This window comes from Equus caballus, chromosome 7 (genome assembly GCF_041296265.1).
Source record: "Equus caballus isolate H_3958 breed thoroughbred chromosome 7, TB-T2T, whole genome shotgun sequence".
In the NCBI taxonomy this organism is placed as follows: Eukaryota; Metazoa; Chordata; class Mammalia; order Perissodactyla; family Equidae; genus Equus; species Equus caballus.
The window spans coordinates 71,700,281-71,721,215 of NC_091690.1; the positions used below are offsets into that span (position 1 = coordinate 71,700,281).

A 20,935-nucleotide genomic window follows, 5' to 3' on the forward strand; every position below is an offset into this window, starting at 1 on the left:
ATGTGAACTCATCAAAGAAGGGGAATGGGAATTCCAGAGAGAAGGAATAGTAGAATAAACCAACACACGGAGACATGAAGACATGGTGTGTTACATGAAAATGACTGGTTATGAGTTGCTGGAGCAAAGTATATATAAGAAGCTGGACTGAGGAGATAGTAGTAAATAAGACCAGAAAGGAAGTTTGAGGTCAGCTGTAAACTGGACGCCTGTCCATTCATTCATTCAACAGGCAGTAAGTACCCCCCTGTGCCATGCAGCACTGTTGTTGATAATGATGGTTGTGAGATGATAATAAAAGTGAGGGAAGTAATAATAATGGTGAAAATACTAATGTGGTTGAATTCTAAGGATTTGGAGTCTTGAGTTTAGGGTTCATTCCTCACATGAATCAGATAACCCAGATAAGTGTTCTATCCTCCATTTATTTAAAAAAAAATATTCACTAAGCCTCTACTATGTACTAGGCACTGTTCTAGGAGCTAGGAATATAGTGGTGATCAGGAATTAAGGCCCAGGCTGTCATGGAGCTTTCATGCTCATGGAGGAGGCAGATAATAATACACAAGTGAAGAAATACATTTTAGATAATAAGTGACACAAAGGAAATAAAACAAGCCAATATGATAGAAAATGACTGGGACATCATTAGATAAGTTGGACCAGGGAAACCTCACTGAGCAAGCGACATTTGAGCTGAATAAAGTGTCAGCCAGGGGAAAAGCTGAGGGAAGATCATTCCAAGCAGGAGAAACTTCAAGAGCAAAACCTTGCAGTGGGACCAGGCAGCTTGGTGTACCCAGGGCCAGTGTGTGAGGGCACAGTGGGTACAGAAAGAAAGCTCTGAAGTCAGAGAGTAGGCAGAGGCCAGGTCAGGAAGGGATTTACAAAATGTGGTAAAGGGTTTGGATTTTGTTCTAAGCACAATGAAAAGGTTTTAAGCAAGGAAGTGACATTACCTGATTTACATTTTTAAAAGATGACTCTGGTGCCTCTTCATTCCTACCATCCTGGTTTCCTGATACCTCCTCCGTCAGGATTTCTGTATGCGGGTGGTCCTGGGAAGCGAGGGCCCACCAAAGGAGAAAAAAGACCTGGGAATATTCACATAGCCACATAAGAACCATAGAAATAAATGCAGGTGAGCCTCACTTTAAGAAGATCCATTCACTCGTTTACTCATGTATGTATTGAGCACACACAATGTACCAGGCACTATTCGGGTATGTTAAGGATTCATTCATCAATTCTACAAACATTTATTTAGGCCAACTATATGCACACTATCTGGAGATCCAAAGGAGCATGTCCTAAAATAATAGTAGGTTTTTGTTCTTTGAAAGATTGGCTCTGAGCTAATATCTGGTGCCAATCTTTTTCTTTCTTTCTTTCTCCCCAATGCCCCCCAGTACATAGCTGGATATTCTAGTTGTAGGTCCTTCTAGTTCTACTATGTGGGACACCACCTCAGCATGGCTTGATGGGCGATGCTAGGTCCGTGCCCAGGATCCGAACCAGCAAAACCCAGGGCTGCAGAAGCAGAGTGCATGAACTTAACCACTCAGCCACAGGGCCGGCTCCTAATAGTGGGTTTTAAATACCTATTTGTTACGTGGATAAGTAATTCTGACCTGGCTGAAGGGTGGGAATAGAGTGGGGATTATTAACTTTACAAATAAATTAACTTTGACAGCTTCTCAAATAAGAATTTCCTCTTCATCTGTCTAGATTGGACCCAGCTTTAAAGAGTCAGTTTGTTCCCCCCTTTCAGGACATTATCTAGTAAAAGCAGTGCATGGCAACTATAGTTAATAATACTATATTGCATATCTGAAAGTTGCTAAGAGAGTAGATCTTAAAAGTTCTCATCACAAGAAAGAAAAATTCTGTAAGTATATGTGGTGATAGATGTTAGCTAGACTTACTGTGGAGATCACAGGATATACGAATATTGAATTCTTATGTTGTACATTTGAAACTAATATAATGTTTACGTCAATTATACCTCTATTTAAAAAAAAGGTAAAGGCAGTTTACTAAAACTGGCTTGTAAGGGCTCAGGAGTGCTCAGTGTTAAGTTTTCGAGAATTTTGCAAGCTGGTTGTTAAGCACAATCATTGCTAAACATTAAATTATATAAATTGACAATGAAATAACTTATGTTTAAAACACTCAAACTCACCACCTCCTAATTATTTTACTCCATTTTACTATCAGTGTTCTTGGAATTATTTACATCTGTTGGATCTGTATGGTGGAAACACCACATCAACTCCACAGTTGATGATGTCACATTGGTAGCTTGAAATTGGCCATGGTGGGAGTATTTACACCATGGAAAGTGGCAACTGCCGTAAACCAGGGCTTTTTTCCCCTGGCGAGCTGATAGTTAAACATTTACCAGCACAGCACTGGTGTAGAGTTTCTATCATGTAGTCCTCTTATATTAACTCGCTTACGGTGAATCTGCTTTTAGACTCTTACTTACAGAATTAACCAGACTGGATTAAGAAGTCTTTCCTTGACACTGATCTCTATGATCCTCATCCTTATGCTAATTTTACATCATCAAGCAGCCTGCAGCCCAGGAGGAGGCCTTTTAGCCAAAACAACATGTCACAAGAGGATTATTTGAAGGAACAAGGATATTATTCAACAAACTTTTATTTAGCAGTTACTGTGTACAGAACTGTGTGCTGAAGGCTAGGGAAGATATTCGATAGACAGTAGTCCATGTTCTCAAGGCACTCACTTTAAGGGAGGTGACACAAAACCTTTGCTAATACCATGTGGTAAGTGCTATAATGGAGATACAGAAGCACGGAGGAGAGAAAAGCTAACTCAGAGGCCATGAAAGAGACTTCAGCTAGGACCTGAACTAGAAGCATCAATGTCTGTCTTGTTCTCCACTGCATCCCTGGCACCTAGTGCAGTGCCTGACACAGGGTTGTCAGTAACTATTGGATGAATGAAGGAGGTAGCAATTACCTTGACCCTGGAAAAATAAGCTTGTCAGACAGATTAGAGTGAGAAGAGGGAGGACATTAGAAGAAACCATCTGTGCAGGGGCATGGGGGACGAAAGAGCTCAGCACATTTGAGGAAAGGGAAAGTTTAATGTGGCATGAGGGGTCCAGGGGCCAGAACTGGCAAGGATGAGAGTAGGGAAGAGGGGCTGTCTGCCTCGAACCTCTGTGGAGCTCTCAAAAGACAAAAGGAGTTGGCTTATTCTGTCTAGCCCTGTGGGCAGAGCTAGGAGCAATGCGGGGAGTCACAGAGAATCAGATTTCAGTTAGAGAACTTTCTAACAGAGCTGTCCAGCTGTGCAATGGGCTGCCATGGAAGGCAGTGAGCAAGTTCCCTAAGAGGGAAAAAAGCAGGTGCCAGACAAACTTGGTGCAATAAATTGTTATGGGTAGATACCTTTTTTTTTCCTGTCTAGATTTTGGAAGAATTTATCAGCTCTCCTTTCTGAAAGGATAATAGATAATATATGGACAAGCATCTGCAACAGCAATTCTAGAGAAGACACAGAAACTGTCCTCAAGTGCTTGTTTCTTATTCATTAAAGATGAAGGCCATAGGCTGCTGAAGGCTCTCCCATGAAAGAACAATCTTTTCAAATCACTGAGGTCTCCACTCAGTCATGAAGCAATTATTTATTCGGTATCTTTCTGTGACAGGAACTTTGCTAAGTGCTGGAAATGTAGATATAAATGAAAAAAGACCCCTGCCCTCACAGTGCAGGGTAGAAATGCAAATAAATATTTACCCTCCAAAATGCAAATAAATATTTACACGCCAACAGCTACAATACAAAGTGCTACCAAAACTTCGCTTTGCTTGGGCAACTCAGGAAAGACCTCAGAAGGGAAGTGACCCAGAGCTGACTTTTAAAAAGTAAAAAGGAATTCACTAGATGAAGGAGGAGAAAGATAGTCCGGCAGAAGGAAAATATATACAAAGATAAGGAGGTGTGAAAATGCACGGTCAGTTTGGGGAGGCGAGTGGTTGGTGAAAATCAGGGTAGATGCAATGGTAAGGAGGAGGCGAAATGTGCATCGTCTTGAACCCAATGCCAACAAGTTTGGATTTTAATCTGTAAGTGATAGGAAGCTAATAATGAGGGTTTTTTCCTGTTATTTACTTATTTAATAAACTTCTTATTTGGGAAGGATTTTAGATTGACAGAAAAGTTGCAAAGATAGTACAGAATTCTTATCTAAGAACGATATGTCTTTCACCCTGTTTCCCCCAATGTTAACATCTTACAGAGCCATGGCACGTTTGTCAAGACTGAAAAACCAATATTGTTACCTTACTATTAACTAAAGTGTAGACTTTATTCACCAATTTTTCCACTAATGTCCTTTTACTGCCCAAGAATCCAATCCAGGATACCACATTGCATTTAATGTTATTTATTTTTTTACTTCCGTTAGTGGGTTTTAAGTAGGAAAGTGATATGATCTGATTTGTCAGTAGAAATGATCAATATAATTCTTACGGCAAATGTGAGGAAAATAGATTGGAGGGGCCCAGACCAGGGATGGGAGACTCGTTAAGAGGCTGTTGGGAAAGTCCGGTAAGGGCTGATGATGGCCTGAACTCTGAGGACAACAAGAATAGAGAAGAGGGTTGAGACCTTTATTGGTCTCATGGTAGAGACCTTTCCTGAAATAGAATGGACAGGATGCAGGGGAAGCCAATCTCTTTAAAAAAAAATTATTCTAGGGGCCAGCCCCGGGGCCGACTGGTTAAGTTCACGTGCTTCCCTGCGGCAGCCCAGGGTTTCACCGGTTCGAATCTTGGGCGCGGACATGGCACCGCTCATCAGGCCATGCTGAGGCGGCGTCCCACATGCCACAACTAGAAGGACCCACAACTAAGAATATACAACTATGTACCGGGGGGCTTTGGAGAGAAGAAGGAAACAAATAAAATCTTTTAAAAAAATTATTTTATTGAGATCATATGGACTTGTAACACTGTGTAAATTTCAGGTGTACATTACTATATTTCAGTTTCTGTATAGACTGCATCTTGTTTACTACCAATAGTCTCTTTTTTATCCATCAGCATAGATATGTGCCTCTTTACCCCTTTCAACTTCCCCCGACCCCTTTTCCCCCTGGTAACCACCAATCTGTTCTCTTTATCTGTGTGTTTGTTTGTTTGTTTATCTTCCACATATGAGTGAAATTTTACAGTATTTGTCTTTCTCTATCTGACTTAATTCACTTAGCATAACACCCTCAGGGGCCATCCATGTTGTTGAAAATGGCACGACTTTGTCCTTTTTATGGCTGAGTCATATTCCATTGTGTGTGTGTGTGTATATATATATATATATATATCTCACATCTTCTTTATTCATTCATCTGTTGATGGGCACTTGGGTTGCTTCCATGTCTTAGCTATCGTGAATAATGCTGTGATGAACATAGTGGTGCATATATTGTTTTGAATTATTGATTTCATGTTCTTTGGATAAATACTCAGTGCTGGTATCACTGGATCATATGGCATTTTTATTTTTAATCTTTTGAGAAACTCCATACTGCTTTCCATAGTGGCTGCACCAGTTTGCATTCCCACCAGCAGTGTATGAGGGTTCCCTTTGCTCTGCATCCCCTCCAATGCTTGTTACTTCTTGTCTTGTTAATTATAGCCATTCTGACGAGTGTGAGGTGATATCTCCTTGTAGTTTTGATTTTGGTTTCCCTAATAATTAGTGATGCTGCGCATCTTTTCATGTGCCTGTGGGCCATCTGTATTTCTTCTTTGGAAAAATGGCTGTTCAGATCCTCTGCCCATTTTTTGATCAGGTTATTCACTTTTTTATTGTTGAATTGTATGAGTTCTGTATATATTTGGGAAATTAACTAGGGAACGCCAATCTTAATCTACCTCTTACACCTGAAACATGAATTTATGTGTATAGCAGACTTTCAACAAAAATGGAGAAGGGAAAAGATCTCTCCCAGATCCTTGGGATGAGATTATTTCTGCAGTTAAGCACTAAATTTAATTCTGAGCTCTCTAAAAGCCAAGGCAAAAAGGGAAGCATGATGATTTACGTGGTTCTCATTATCTGTTAAAGTACGCTCAGGGGAGAGGAAGAAACTGGCCAGATCAGAGTGGGAGAAGTTAAGCACGAAGGGCACCTGAAACAGATCACATTTGTCCCTGATTCTGAGAGCCCTAGGGAAGCACTGTTTCTGGGATCACGGGTTCCTCCTGGTGCTCTCTGTTCTGGAGAGGGTGGACTGGCAGCACAGCAGAATGGGGAGCCCAGCCTTAGCCCAGGAAAGTGTCTTTACAGACAGCCAGTCAGAAGTGTTTCAACCTGGAAATGTGATTCCCTACCGGAGTGGGATGTGGCTCAGCATGCCATCTCATCTCTCACTCCTCCCAGTGTTCTTCCCTCCAATACTCACCAGAGTTTCCAGCAGCTCTGCAAGCGAAGCTGGGCAGGAAGTTGAGTTCCAAAGCAGACGTGGATGTTCTTACCCAAAATGTCCCAGCAAGCTAGGTACAGAGTCAGGACAAAGATCCTGCTCTTTGATTTCAGAGTCTGGATGTTTGTCTGAACAGAGCTGGTTGTTCTCTCTTTAGGTCCTGTTAACTCATGTGCTCCTTCAACAAAAGGTACAGTGCACCAACCGTGCACCGAGGGTGGGGAGCTGCAGGGCCCTGCCCTCAGGTAGCTCGCCTTCTGGTGGGAAAGAAAACACTTCCTTTTTGTCTGGTGGAAGACAAGCAGCTGTGACTGAAGAGAACTGAACATGGCCAACACTCTCAGAGAGGTGCAGGCCTTACCTGCAGAGGCAAAGGAGAGACTGTGTCCTGCTTGGGGAGGGGGAGGAGGGAAGGAAGGACCAAGGACCCAGCTGGTCTGGATTTCAACCTGGCCATGGCACATAGGTCCGGAGAACTGGTAAGGGCATTCTCGGCACCTGGAATTACGACCGTCTTTCTGAGATTTGCATGTTTTGACGTTCATTATCTCATTTCACGTTCGCAACAATTGTGGGAAGATATGAAAAATATTAAAAGACACTAAAGATATTAAGATGCCCGTCCTGGAGATGGGGAAACACTCTGAGGTGGAGCGGCCAAGACCACCAACAGAATTAAGAACGGCACGTGTCCTGATTCCATCCCGAGGCCAAGATCTGCGCGCGCACCGCCGAGCTCCTTAGCCTGAGCGCCTCTCGGTTCCGCAGCCGGTTGCCCCTCTCCGACCCCGATATCTCATCCTTCCCCACCCGAAAGTTCCACCTGAAGCCTAACTGGGTTCCATCCTCCTGCAGTCTGGGCGTCGCGGGGAGTCAGGGGTTAAAGACCGTGGCCCGGGGGGGCCCCTTCCCCCTCCCCAGCCCCCTCGTCTCCTCTCGGCGCCGCGCCTGGAGCGTCCGTCCCAGAGCCGACACGAGAGAGGAGGGGGAAAAGTGGGCCTGGTTCTCGGGTGGCCAATCCACCAAGCCGGTGGTGCCATAGAGGAGGCGCCAGCGCGAGGCCAGCGTCAGGCCGGGGCTGCCTGCTTCCCGCGGCAAAGTACAAATGCGCCCGAGCGCGGCGCCTGGCGCCCTTGGCGTGCACAGCCGGCCCGCGCGCAGCCAGCCCCCGCGGCCGCCGCGCAGTCGCCGCCGCCGGTACCGCCGCCCAGCCGGGCCCCAGGACCCCGCGGCCCGACCCCGAGCCCACTGAGCAGGGGGCGCCGGCCGCTCCTAGCCCGCGCGCCCGGAACAGGCGGCTGGTTCTGCGCGCCTCGCCCGGCGCTGCGCGCTCTGCAGACCCCTGTCCTCTCCCGTCTTTCTTCTCCTCCCCTCTCTCACTTTCTCCTTTGCTTTTATTGCTTTTCCCTCTTGCTGTACCTTCCTCCATCTCTCCCTCTCCTTCCTTTCTCCTTTTTCTCTTTCCACCTTCCTCTTATTCCCACCTTGGACATCCCTTTCTGTCCTCACCACCTTCTTCTCGACCCCTCTCTGACTCTCCACTGTAGCGGCAGCCCTCCCTGGGTGTGTGGATTGCTTTGTGGCCCCTGCGCCTCAGTGTCCCCCTCATCTCACTTTCTCCCCACTCCCCTCCCGGCTCAGCGCCTGGCGGCCTGGCCCTGGGGGAAAGAAGGATGGTTCCCGAGGTAAGGGTCCTCTCCTCCTTGCTGGGACTCGCGCTGCTCTGGTTCCCCTTGGACTCCCACGCTCGAGCCCGTAAGTAGAGGGGTGGGAGGCACTGGGTGGGCAGAAGAGGGATGCGAGTCCCCAGGATGTGTGGGAAAGTGTCAGGACTTGGGACCCCAAATTGTTCTGACAGCCATCCAGGCAGCACCTGCGCCAGGAACGTGGAGACTCCCCTGCGGACCAGTTTGGGCTGATAAGTCTGGGAGATGGGGAACTTGGCAAGACTCAGAGCCAAGGGGCTGCTGCGTGGACCTGAGGATGGGGGACTGAGGGCAGTGGGAGAGGGCAGGGCACTGTGCTTTTCCGGGGAGGGGGGTGCTTTTTCCTAGTAGAGAGTCCGGTATGTGTGGCTGCAACGGTGTGAAGGAGACAAAAAGTCTATTGCATTTAAACAGAGCCTGGAAAGAAAGAAGATCTGACTAGAATAACCTTCCCATTCCTTCATCTCTTGATCCTCAGGACACTCCATGAGATGGGTGTTATCATTTGCATTTTACAGATGAGAAAACTTAAGCCGAGAGAAGAAACTTGCTCGAATTTACAGAGTTTGTAAGCCATCCAGAGCCAGAACTCTCCAATTCCAAAGCCCATGCTTTTTTCCCTGCCCCACGGCATCTGGAAGGAACCCTGATTTGGAGCTGTGAGACTCTGGGAGGCAGCGGGGCACAGTGAGAGAGACCAGGGTCTTCACCATCCCAGATCTGTTGAATACCAACCAGTGGGAGGCAGGCATGGAGGACATCTTTCTGAGCCTCAGTTTCTTGATCTATAAAATGGGAGTAAAAATCCCTGGACTGTTGTGAGGATTAAATTAGAGAAAATATGTAAAGCAACTAGCTGGTACATGGTAGGGTTGTTAAAAAAAAATCAGTTCCCTAATTCATGCTTTTCCACTTAGACACAGTGTGACCCCAAACAGTTTATACAATCTCTCTGAACCCCCGTTTCCTCACTGCCCCACAATAGGCTGGTGGACCACCTCCCGTCCCCTGCCAGTCTCTTAGAATGCTATGAGTTTGGAGAACAAAACCAAAGATTCTCATAATGAGGAGGAAGGAGCTTAGTTCAAACCCCAAAATACCTGATAAAGAAATTGAGGCCGATGAGGGGCAGTGATTTGCTCCCGGTTTCACAGGGCAGAGTCTGGGATGAAGACCCCAGTTTCCCAGCTGTCAGCCTCGTGCTCTTACCTTCCACAGCTCAGCTCCTCCATCTCTGCCTTTATTTTGCATGTGACTGTCTGAAGCCGGCAGTGCTGGATTTTGTTTCATTCTTGTCTCTGCTCCTCCGGACAGGCTGCGTGTCTGGTTGTCTTGGGCTGCCAGCAGCATGAGACTCATAGAAGTCCTTAGCAGCAAGTAATAGAAAGAACTCAGTGTTGGGTTCAAGTCCTGACTCTGCCCCTTAGTAGCTGTGCAACTTTTCATAAATCACAACTTCTCTGAAAGTTTCTTCATGTGTCCAAGACACATAATCACCTGGAACTCAAAGGGTTCTTGGAAGGATGAAAGGAGGTGACTGTTCAAGTGCCCAGCACAATGCCTACTACTCAGTGAATGCTCCTCCCCCTCCTTGAGCCCTGGAGGTTTCCTCCTAACACCTACCTGCCGTTTCTTAAAAGAAACTTAGCACAGGATGCCCTCCATGCCTGCCTCCTTTCCACTTGGCACATCATTCTTAGCCCCCAGGGGTTTTCTCCAGATGTGTTGCCCTTGATGCGTCTTAGAAAGACGTTCTAGAATCTCAGATCTTTATGCAGGATTGCTCATGTCCTACCCACCCCTCCTGTGTACAGCCTTGCTGAGGTCACATTGCTTCCAGTAAACTCTCCCTGGCCGCCTGATCCACTCTGATCTCCCCCCTTCTGTGCCTCCACTGGCCTTCGGGCCCGTACCTCTCCCTGGGTGCTACCAGTGTTCCGTCTCCCCTACAACCTGGAGCCTAGCTCCAGACACGCAAGAAAAAAACTTGGAGCAGACTTGTTGCATTAAGGCGAAGTGGCCTGGTAGACAGAGGGGTTGTCAGAGCTGGGAGAACCTTTGATAATCATCTGCTTCTGCCCCTCAATTTACCAATTCTTATAATTAACCTGAAGTCCAGAAAGGGGGAGTGACTTGCCCAAAGTCACACTGCAAATTTATTAAAGAACAGAGACTTGGATCCTAGTCCTTGATTTGTCACTTATTGGTTGTGAGAACTGGGACAAATCACTTCCTTTCTCTGAGCCTCATTTTGTCTAGTGCTAACAATCTATAAGTCTAGATTTGTAGATCTGGATTTGCCAGGGTCCTATTTGAAGATTTCTTATGAAGGTCCTTATCTTAGTTTAAGTAAGATCTCAGGCCTCTTGTGGGTGAGACATCTCCTGGTGACAGCTTAGGTGCTTTTAGAAGTGGTGCCACAGATGGAAATTCTCAAGTCTGCATGGCATCAGGCTCCTGAGGTGGCCCAGTCCTGCCCACTGCCAAGGGGCTGTGAGCTCGTGTGGCAGCCTGCTCCTCGGTTAAAGTGCAAGGCTGTTCAAACAAAGGTGATTCTATCCTCAGCTGTATTTCCAGCCACAGACTGAGCCCTGATCCCAGCCCAGACTGAGTCTCAACTCCAGCCATAGATTGAGCTCTGATCCTCAAACCCTGACTGTATATTGAACCCCAACTCTACCCCAGGGCTAGAACCTTTAGCCAGGCCGGATCCTTGACCTGCTCACTGACCAGGACTGATCACAGCCCCAGGCTGAGCCGCATACATGTGTGATGCTGGTCACTTTGGGCACCCCCACCACTCTATGGAGCAACAACCTGCTCAGTGTCTTGACTCCCTCTCCAGTGCTCTTTCCCCTATGTCAGCTCCTCTCCTTTTTGCTCTTCCCTTACTAATTGTCCCTTCCCCACTTCAGGTGTCCAGCATGCTTCTGCTTTCTCTTCTCTCCCTCCAGCCAATCCTGCTTTCAGCAAAGAGTCAGTTACAGGTAAAAACATCGACTCCTCTATTCTTTCTCCAAGTGTTATGTGTACTGTGGGACTCAAAGTGTTTGTTTCCAGGTAACAGAATCCCAAACCCCAGAATCAGAGACAGGGTGGGAAGGGATTTCCCCTGGTACGATGTGGTGCAGAGGGAAATCTTGGAATCAGGAAGTCAGGGCTCCAGCCCTGACCCTGCCACCAATTCCAACTGTGACCCAGGGCAAGTCACCTTTCTCTGCCCATCAGCTTTCCCAGCTGTAAAGCAAGATGGTTGGACGCAAATAGATAATCATTGAGGACCATTCCAGCTTTAACATCCAGTGATTCTAAGACTCTAAGATCCAAAGATGCTGTTGCCTTTATTCTGAGCCCACTCTGACCTTTGGAATGGGAGTTGGGGGAGTGTGGGTCTGCTGCTTGGTACTCCTGCCTGCCAGGGAGGAGTGGATAGACAGACCCTCAGACACCAGGAGAAAGTACCTGGAGGCCCTGGGAGACTGGCCAGTGGGGACCCCGTCCTGCTGTTCAGCTTAGTTGCATCCGCATCCACCTGACCAGATGTACGTGCGGAGGTGGGGGGCACCTGAGTGACATCTGGCTCCAGTCACGCGCCTCTCTGGGTCTGTCTAGGAGGCTCTGCACTTCCTCTCTCCCACCAGTAGAGGTCTCTGTCTCACTCACTCGCCTGCAGGCTGCTGAGCCAGGGCAGGGCAACAGCTGCGCAGTTGCTCCAGCTGTTGCACCTGTTCCGGGACTGGCCTCTCAAGTTCCCCTAGCCGCCAGCCACGGCGCCGGGCTCTGAGAGAGGGACCTTGAATCCCTTGGACTCCCAAAGAAAAGGACTGGCGTGAGAGCCGTGCCCCTGGGAGGTGCAGTGTCGAGATTGTTTCTGGCATTCCCCTGCCTCTGGGCGGGATCCCATCTCAGAGACGGCCATTCCACAGTCTTCTTCTGTTAGCCATTCTTGTAGTCAGGATGCTTCCTTATATCTCACCTGAATCCATTTGCTTGCAGTTTAAAGCCATTTTGTCTGGTCCTGTCCCTTAGGGGACGAGTGTCCCTATAAGACCCCCCACCTCAGATCTGAAGACTGGCAGTGGAGTTTGTGCTGGAATCAATCAGTGATCTTAGTCAAGTCCTGGTCCCTCTCTGGGACTCAGTTTCTACATCTGTAAAATAGGGATTGCACATCATCTCTCAGTCCGTAATTTTCTAGGATTCTGTGGATCTAAGTGTGTATGTCCAAGGCAGAGTAGAATGGACATGGTCTCATCTCTGCCTTTGCCAGGTAACAGACCTGCCTTTCCTGGTTTGACGAGACTCTCCTTTGAGGTCCTTCTATACTCCCAAGCATCTGTAATGTGCCAGTGAAGAGGAGTCAGGTTCAGAGAAGTGAGGGCCCTGTCCCCAGGCTGCACAGCTCAGCCACTGAAGAGCTGAGGTTTTCACTTCTGATTCCCTGAAGAGGCCTCCCCCATCGGGTGCTGGCGCCCAGAGCAGAGCTTATGTCTCCGAGGGGAGCAAGTTTGTTTGTGTGAAAAGGGGACTATAAATAAATAGAGAAAGTATGGCTGTGTGGGCGTGAGGGGAAAGATGTAAACGGTCTCACATTCCTGTGCAGCCTGGCTCACTCAGGTTTCCTGAGTTCTTGCAGGCTGGGGACAGGCCAGCCACAGTTCCAGCCCTCTCTCCTCTCACCGCAGCCCTGCCTGATGCCATTTTCATGGCCTTATCCAGCCTCCCCCGCAGCCCAGAAGCTTCTTTCTGGTTGTCTTTTCTGCCTCCTGTTGGAAAAATTCCCAACCACACTATCCACTCCTAACTGACCCGCTATGAGACCTTTCTCAGAGCAGGAGAGTTTCAAGGCAGACTGTGGGACTTTCAAGGCAGACCCCACCTCTGTGCCTATGCATGGAGCTCCTGCTGCGCGCCTGCACCTTGTTAACTCCTCCAACACCCAGCTCAGGCATCTTCTCAGGGAAGCCTTCCCTGAAGAGCCTATGCTTCCATATCATAGCACTTGCCAAACTCTATGCATTCTATCTATCCATCTTCATTAGGCTGTGAGCTCCTTGAGGGTGGAGGCTGTGTCTTATTAAGTCATGTACCAGTCCCACGGACATGGATAAGACTTGATGTACAACAAGCTCAATAAATGAATGAATAGCGGACATAATGTTACTATTCCTAATGATGATCACATATCATAATTAATGATAACAATTACTGCTTATTGTGCCAAGTCTCCCATGTCCACCTATTTGTTCAGGTCTGAAACCTCAATCCCATCCTTGGCTGCTCCTTCACTCTCTCCTCCCATATCTAGCCTGTCCCAAAGCCTGCCCACTGCCCACTTTCTCAAACCTGTACTTTCGCCCATCAGCACTGCTTCTCTCTTGGTCCAGGGCAGCATTATCTCAAAACAGATGACAGTAACAGCCTCTTCCTGGTCTCTCTACCTCCAGCCTTGCCCTCCAATCGATTCTCCATTCCTGTGGCCACAGTGGTGATTCTAAAATGCAAAACCCCATCACAGGCATGCTCCAGTTTAAAGACTTTCCATGGCTTTCCTTTGCCCTCGGGGCTCTGAGGCCCTTGGTGAGGCTCTCTCTCCAGCTTAATCGCTGACCTCTCACCCCTACCCTCCTATTGAACTCCTCAGACAAAAACCCCCTCCACTAACGTCTTCTTCCTGGGTTAGACATCACTGCCAGGGGCCATTCACTCCTAAAGATCCCTGAGAAAAGGCCCAGTTGGCCCTCCCGAGTTGGGGAAGAGACATGGGCACAGGTGGGTGGGATGTGATATGGTGGTGGATGGGGAGAGGAAGCAAGGCAGGCCAAAGGCCAGGGCAGAAGTGGGAAGGCAACTGAGGACCAAAGGGAGCAGATGGGAAGGGAGGGGATATGAGAGACAAACTTTGCCTCCTTCTCCATGTCACTCAGGATTGGCCCCATTGGCTCCATGAACCTAATCCTGGCCCACCTGGAGCCCCTGAGATCCTGGGTATATGGGACCATCAACACATCCTAAATCATGGAAGCTTGAAATGGTCAAATCTTAGAACCAAAAAATCGTACAATGCTAGAAGCTTCATGTTTGAATGAAATGTAGGCTCTCAGAAACATGGAATTCTAGAATCTTAGAAACCTAGAATCTTGGAGTCTTAGAACTTTGAAATCATGGATTCATAAACTATCTGTGCAGAAAACCTCTGAAGATCAAAGTTCACCACCTCTTATTTTGCAGATGGGAAACTGAGGCTCAGAAAAGGGAAGAAATTCTCCCTCAATGTCACACAGTGAATTTGTGGCGTAAGGACCTAGAGCTCCTTCCACCAGCCACGTGCAAGGATTGGGGTTCCTGCCAGGACTGCAGGGAGGGAGGCAGCCTGCGGCCTGGCAGTTCCTTCTCCCGCCTGGTTTTGGCATGGCCTTGGGCACTCATTTCCCTAGAAGAAGAGGGAGCTCCAGCCATGCCGTCCTTCCTTGTGTCTCTCATCTTGGAGGGCATGGTAGGGTGGAGATGGTGGCCACAGGAGGCCTCCTGGGGTTGAGGAATGGCCTGCCAGGCCCCCCACATTCTCAGCCACTGCCAGGTCTGTTGGTGGAGGAGGGGCCTCCTGGCCTGGGCATGGGCTGAGACGTTCTCTCTGTCTTCATGCTCTGAGCAGGCGCTGACGGGGAGGAGGTGCCAGTTGGCACAGGGGCCAGGCTACAGGGCCGCCCCGAGGAAGGGGGGACAGGCTTTCTTCAGCAACAAGGCCGAGATCTAAGGCCGCGGTGGTGTTGCAATCACCCCCTCCTTGGTAGGGGGAGGGGCCTGAGGAAGAAAGACGTTATTCAATCCTTGGAGAGTTGGGCTGGCTCTGACAAGCACCCCAGCTGGGCCTGTGTCCCGCCCTCTCGGCCAGCAGAGGCTGAGAGATAAACACAGCTCATTTGATACGGGCCAGCCGGGCCTTGCTGGGAACGGGATCTGCTGCCTGATCCCCCCTCTATTTTGGGGAGCTGAGGAGGGGGTAAGAAGGGAACTAAGCCGTGTGTTCCTACAGTCCCCAGGGGCCATCAAAGCACAGACTCTGAGGGCATCATGACCATGGCCTCAAATCCTTGCTCTGGGAGGCGCAGGAGGCAGAGCATGAGTGTGAGGAGCCAGAGGGGGGCCCATTTCAGCTTCTTACAGAGGAAGCTTACTGAAGGTTAGGAGGAGCCCCGGGGCCTCTCTGCTCTGGAGGTGTGTGCCTGGACTGTGCTCCAGTCCACCCCTGACACTGAGGGAACTCCTGCATTGTGCATGAGTTGCCCCTGCTAGTGTACTGCTTTCAATGCTCCACGATTCTGTGAATTTAAATGTCTAAGAGAATGATTCAGAAAGTATGAGATTCTAGAAAGTGGGCCACAGGAGGCATGAAAGGCAACCTCTAGATTCCAGACCAATAGGGGACCAGGAAAGAAAAAGAGGGAGTGGGGGCTGGTGGCCGGTGGGGCAGAGAGAGAAGGAACCTCTACTAGACGCCCTGGGATTGGGCAGAAAGCCATAGCAGGTGAGGTGAACTGAAGGGAGCTCTGCTTGGGAGCCTGGAGTCCTGGGTTCAAGTCACGAGCTGGATGGCCTTAGGCAAGTCACTTTGTCTCGGTGATCCCCAGTTCTCTCATGATTATGGTAGCAATCCCAACGACCCTGCAAAACCAACATTATCATCTTGAATAGTGATTCAACTAAGTGTCAGGAAGTGAACTAAGTACGCACTTTATAAGCATTATCCAATTTAATTCTTGAAACAATAATGTTAATAAGATAAGTAATTCGTGTAAAGAGAAGATAGTCAAGAAATGGTAGTTCCTTTCTCCGTATTTCAATCTCATTTAATTAAACAAGACTTCGGAGATGCTTAGCTTGTGCTAGGCCTCCCAGTTCATCCCTGAAAGAGCTCAGACTGTTCTTTAGGTAATGGAGAGTTTTCCTATGGGAATGATAGCATCCTTTCTGGGTTGTAAAAATCCCCAGGTACCTGTATGGAAGAGGGTTGGCAGGGAGAGGGCAAGAGGCAGAGGGCTGGGGCTGCAACACACGTGGAATGTGAGCCCTGACCCAGGGCTGGGTGGTGAGCCGGTAAAAATGAGAGCAGGAATGTTCTAGAGAGAGCCTGAAAGACTGGGTGATTGATTGGCTGTGGGAGGTGAGAGAGAGGTGGAGGGGTCAGGAAGGAGGATTGCCCGAGAGATGTCTGACCCACAGAAGGAAACAAACTCCTTCAGTCATCTTAGAGGCATTCATGTACATGTCGACGACTGATATGCAGATTACAAAAGTAATCCATTGATGTGCAATCACACACACAATAATCAACCGACTGGGCGATCACATGGTACCAATAACCATTTTTCAGGATGTTTAAAGGTCAGTTTTCTAAGAATCTTTCACCAAGCAGCACTTTCTTTTCCCAGTGCAAGCACTTTCCTACACGGCTCGCTGGGATTCAGGGACACAGTAGAGTAGAGAAGTGAGAAAGCTGCTGTGAGCGGTCTCATGCAAAACGCAGGTCACAGGACCCAGAGACAGGCCGTGTGTGTGTGTGTGTGTGTGTGTGTGTGTGTGTGTGTGTGTGCATGCACGCACGTGTGAGGCAGTAGGGGAGCAGCAGAGGGCAAGGGAGGGGAGAGTGCAGAGATGTAAGTAAACTAACAAAACGGGAGAAAGGAGAAGGAAGCAAGTGTGATTATAAGGGCTGGAGGAGCACTGGGCTGAGTCAGGAGATGGGCTGTCATCCCTGCTTGGTGACTCACTTTCTATGTGACCTCAGAGGCGTCATTTATCCTCTCTGGGCCTCAATTATTCATCTAATCATAGTAACTAACATTTATACCACAATTTAAATCCGGAAAGCACTTTCACTGCTTGATCCCCTGACTGCCCTGTGAGAGAAGTGCTAAGGTTCAGAGAGGGGCAGTGACATGCCCAACGTCACACGGCAAGTGTGTGGTCAAGCTGAGATTCAAACTCAGGCGTTCTGGCCCCCTGACTGGGAGAGCATGTCCAGTGGACTCTTCTGCCTGAGTGGTCCTGATGACATCCTTCCTAGAGTCAGAAAGAAGGAGGGGTGGGGCAGCGTCTTTGGGCTGGAGCCCTCTGGGACTGACAATGCGCTGGTTGGTTTGCCAGGCCCAGACATGTTCTGCCTTTTCCACGGGAAGAGATATTCCCCCGGCGAGAGCTGGCACCCCTACTTGGAGCCACAGGGCCTGATGTACTGCCTGCGCTGTACTTGCTCCGAGGTAGGTTCCTCTGGCCACCTTGCCACCTGCCACAGGTATGTCTGGGAGACCTCCAGAGAAGTCACTCCAGAGGGAGGGAGGACAGCCTGACTCTGGAGATCAGGGGAACTCTAGAACCAGGCCCCCTAGAATCCTGCTCTGTCAGCAGCAGCTGAGGGACTTGTGGCCACGCCACTTCACTAGTGAGTACTCAGTACGTAGGAGTAGACGGCTTCTGTGCACCTCCCAGAGATAAGTCACACAGTGATCAGTGACTGGGCTGGGATGAGGACCCAGGCCCTCCCTCCTCTCATGCCAGCCTTCTTTCCTGCTGGTGCCAGCCTCCCTGTCTCCCATGCAGTAAGACAGACCCTTTCTGACCTGACCTCCCATTCCTTCCTTTCCTTGTCCTCTTTCCTCCAGTCACCTCTCTTGCCAACCTGCCTTAGGATACGTTCTCCCAATGCCACTGGTCCAAATATTTATCCTTTAAGGCTTCACCCAACTGCGACCTCTACCAGGAGCCTAACCTGATGCCTCACCTGGGAGTATTTTCTTCTTCTGGGATGCCACATAAGTTTCTCTGTCCCTCTCTTCTGACTACTGTTGGTCGCTATAGTAGTTCCCTGTGTGTGTCCGTTACTGCCCCTCCTAGACGGAGCCCCTGAGAGCAGGTCTTCCTGGATGTTCACTCATGTCCAGTTTGGTGTCCTGCCAAAGGTTGAACAAATTGGGGCAGAGACCAGGTCTTTTTGTTCACCTCTGTCTGCTCCTGGCCCACCCCACCCCTGCACCCGCCACAGGGCCTTGTACAGTCAACTGGCTGGCATAAATGAGACCCCCATGTGGTCCAGAATTCTCAGGCCCAATATGAGGTTGGAGGAGCGGGGAAGGAGTCATGATGTGAAACCCCCTTGGCTTTAGCTCAGCTGCCTGGGGCCCAGCCTTGTTGGTGGGGTGTCCTCAGCTCTCTCTGTCCGGGTGCTGGTGCTTGCGGAGGTGGGGTACCCAGTTCCCAGCTGGAGCCAGCCCCTTAGGCCCTCTTTCCCTGCACAAAGCCGAGAGAGGAATGCAGAAGGCCAGTAAGAGCCTCCCTTGTTAAAACAGTCCTCGGGGTGGGAGCAGAGAAGAGCTTCTGAGGAGACACTGGGAGGTGGAGGGGTGTGAGCCAGCCCCTCTCCTGACCCTGACCACTGGGGTCTCCCTCCTCTTGGAGCCTGTCCCTCCGATTCCCCACTGCTTCAACCATGTTGGCCCCACCTAGAACTCTGACGCCGGTGGAGGCACAGGCCCCCGTGACTGCCTCGCCTTGGTTTTCCTTAGCACATCTGAGGCCAATCAACTTTTTCAAAAAGAACTTCGTGAAATATAGCCAAAGGACAGGAAGGAAACCATAACAGAAAATTCCAGACATATCATGCGGTCCAGTTGACAAAGTCCAAGTTTTGTGATCCACTGGAGCTAATTCATTTCTCCCTCCCCAGGGTTCACACATACGGTTTCCTCAACCCAGGGGGCTGTAGCCGAGATCCCCCAAACATACGCTGAATCCCCCCGCTTCTCCATCACCGCTCCCCCCAATCCAAACCACCTTCATCTCTCACCTGGGCTGCTACACAGGCCTCCCAGTGGGACTCCCCAACCCCCTCTCTAAATGGGTCCTCCACACAGCAGCCGGAAGAATCTCTTCTAAATGTAAAACTGATCGTGTCATTCTGGAAGCTCTTAAAACCCTCCAATAGCTTTTCATTGCACCTAAAGTAAAATTCAAACTCCCTGCTGTGGGCTGGACAGCATCTGACTTTTGCCTTCTTCTCCAACCTCATTTCCTACCTGCTCCAGCACTTCAAACTCATTCCCACTTGTTGTTCCTCCATCTGGAATGTTCTTCCCCCGGATCTTCTCATGAATGGTCCTTTCTCATCTCACAGCTCATCACATAAATGTCACCTCCTTACGACGCTTTCTCTAACAGCCGTTTCTAAAACAGTCTAACTTTGTTAGCTCAATCACATTATCTTGTTTTATTATTATTATCAGTTTAGCATCTGAAATGATCTTGTTCCTACTTCTTTATTTTTTATAGTCTTGTCTCCTGCTACTAGGAGGTGAGCTCGGTGAGAGCAGACACCTTGTCATTCTCACTCACTGCTGCATCACTAGTGCTCAGCAGAAGGCCTGGCCCCCAGTAGTAATGCCAGAAATCTTGAGAGAATGAATGAGCTCTTGCCCCATCCACCATAGGCAGCTGGGCATCATGGGAAGCGCACAGACCTGGAGACAGTGCTTACCTGCTGTGTGATCTTTGGCCACTTAACCTTTCGAAGGCTCTCTTCTCATTTTGAAAGTGTGGATGATAGTACCTACCTCTAAGAAGAAGTGAGACAATGCATTTCTATATAACATAAAGCCCCTAGCTAGTAGCCACTCGATAAATGGTAGTTACAACTTCCCTGAGAGGCACAACTTGGCTGCAAGGCCACCAGCCTGCCCCCTGCCCTCTCAACCCCTAGCCAGTCTCCATCTTATTTCCTGCACATGTTGCTGATCCTCTCCATCCCTCGGCTCCTCCAAGGCTGGAATTAAGGAGTGGTTCTAACCCTTCAGGCCACACAGTTCCTCGCACTCCACCCTCATTCCTCATCTGAGGGGCTCAGTTCACCCTCTGGACATTTATTAAGCACCCATGTGTGCCAGCCTCTAGAAGGCCCCCGTTGGAGCCCAGACAAATTCTGTGGATTCTAGGATGCCCCTTAGCACCGACCAGTCCTTATGATCACCTCTGGCCATCTTGGGAAGCGGTGGCTTCAGAGGGACTAGAGCGTGGTCCAGGGTTTTCCTTGGGGCAAGAAGCTGCTCTGGGAGAGGTGCTGTCGGGAAAGTCAAGCGGGCAAGGTGGCTAGGAACAAACTTGCCAACTCCAAAGTTTGAACAAAGCTGGCTGCATTCACCTGAGAGAGAGAGAGCATCTCTCCCTCCTCTCCTGCCTCTCATTCATTCGCTCATTCATTCGTTCAAACTTTAGCAGGCACGAAGGTGGAGCAAGGCCCTGTGCTGACAATTCAGAGATGAATAGAGGGAGGCTTGGTCCTTGTTCTTTGGAATTCGTGGTTGAATAGATGAGACAGATGTGAATGGTTCGTTACAACACCACGCAGTGACCCTTATGACCGAGGGAAAGTAAAGTGTGGGCTGCCGAGGACGGGCTGCCGAACTGCCAAGGGAGCTGGGAAAACCTCCAGAAGGGGTGGTGGCCTCTCTCTCCAGCCCTCTGTGTCTGCTCGTCTCTCTCTTTCCATGTGTTTCTCTGCCCCGTTCTCTTTCATTTGCTGCACTTCAGAAAGCATAAGCACTTCAGGCCCCTCCTTCTCTGGTGCCACCTCCAAAGGCCTTGGCCAGGGCCTCCCAAACCCCACGGAGATTTAGGGAGCACATCACAAAGCCCCAGTCTTCACATCAGCTTTCTAGATGTGTCCCCATTCCTGTCACATTCTTCTCTTAACCATGAGGCTCAGGCCCCGAGGTAAAAG

At 49.2% G+C, this 20,935-nt stretch overlaps 1 protein-coding gene across 6 annotated transcripts in view; it reads left to right on the forward strand.

Annotated features, from left to right (window-relative positions):
* The window catches only part of CHRDL2 (chordin like 2), a 43,909-nt gene that overhangs the window by 6,457 nt on the left and 16,517 nt on the right, over positions 1–20,935 (forward strand). For 2 of the 6 annotated variants that reach the window (XM_070273311.1, XM_070273312.1), the window contains exons 1-3: positions 7,590–8,215; positions 11,082–11,153; positions 17,314–17,426. In XM_070273311.1, the coding sequence (XP_070129412.1) occupies positions 8,134–8,215; positions 11,082–11,153; positions 17,314–17,426 (267 nt within the window). In that variant the 5' untranslated portion in view covers positions 7,590–8,133. Of the gene's footprint in view, positions 1–7,419; positions 8,216–11,081; positions 11,154–17,313; positions 17,427–20,935 lie in introns of those variants that run through there. The other 4 variants (XM_023645727.2, XM_070273313.1, XM_014741922.3 and 1 more) reach the window with 3 other exon arrangements.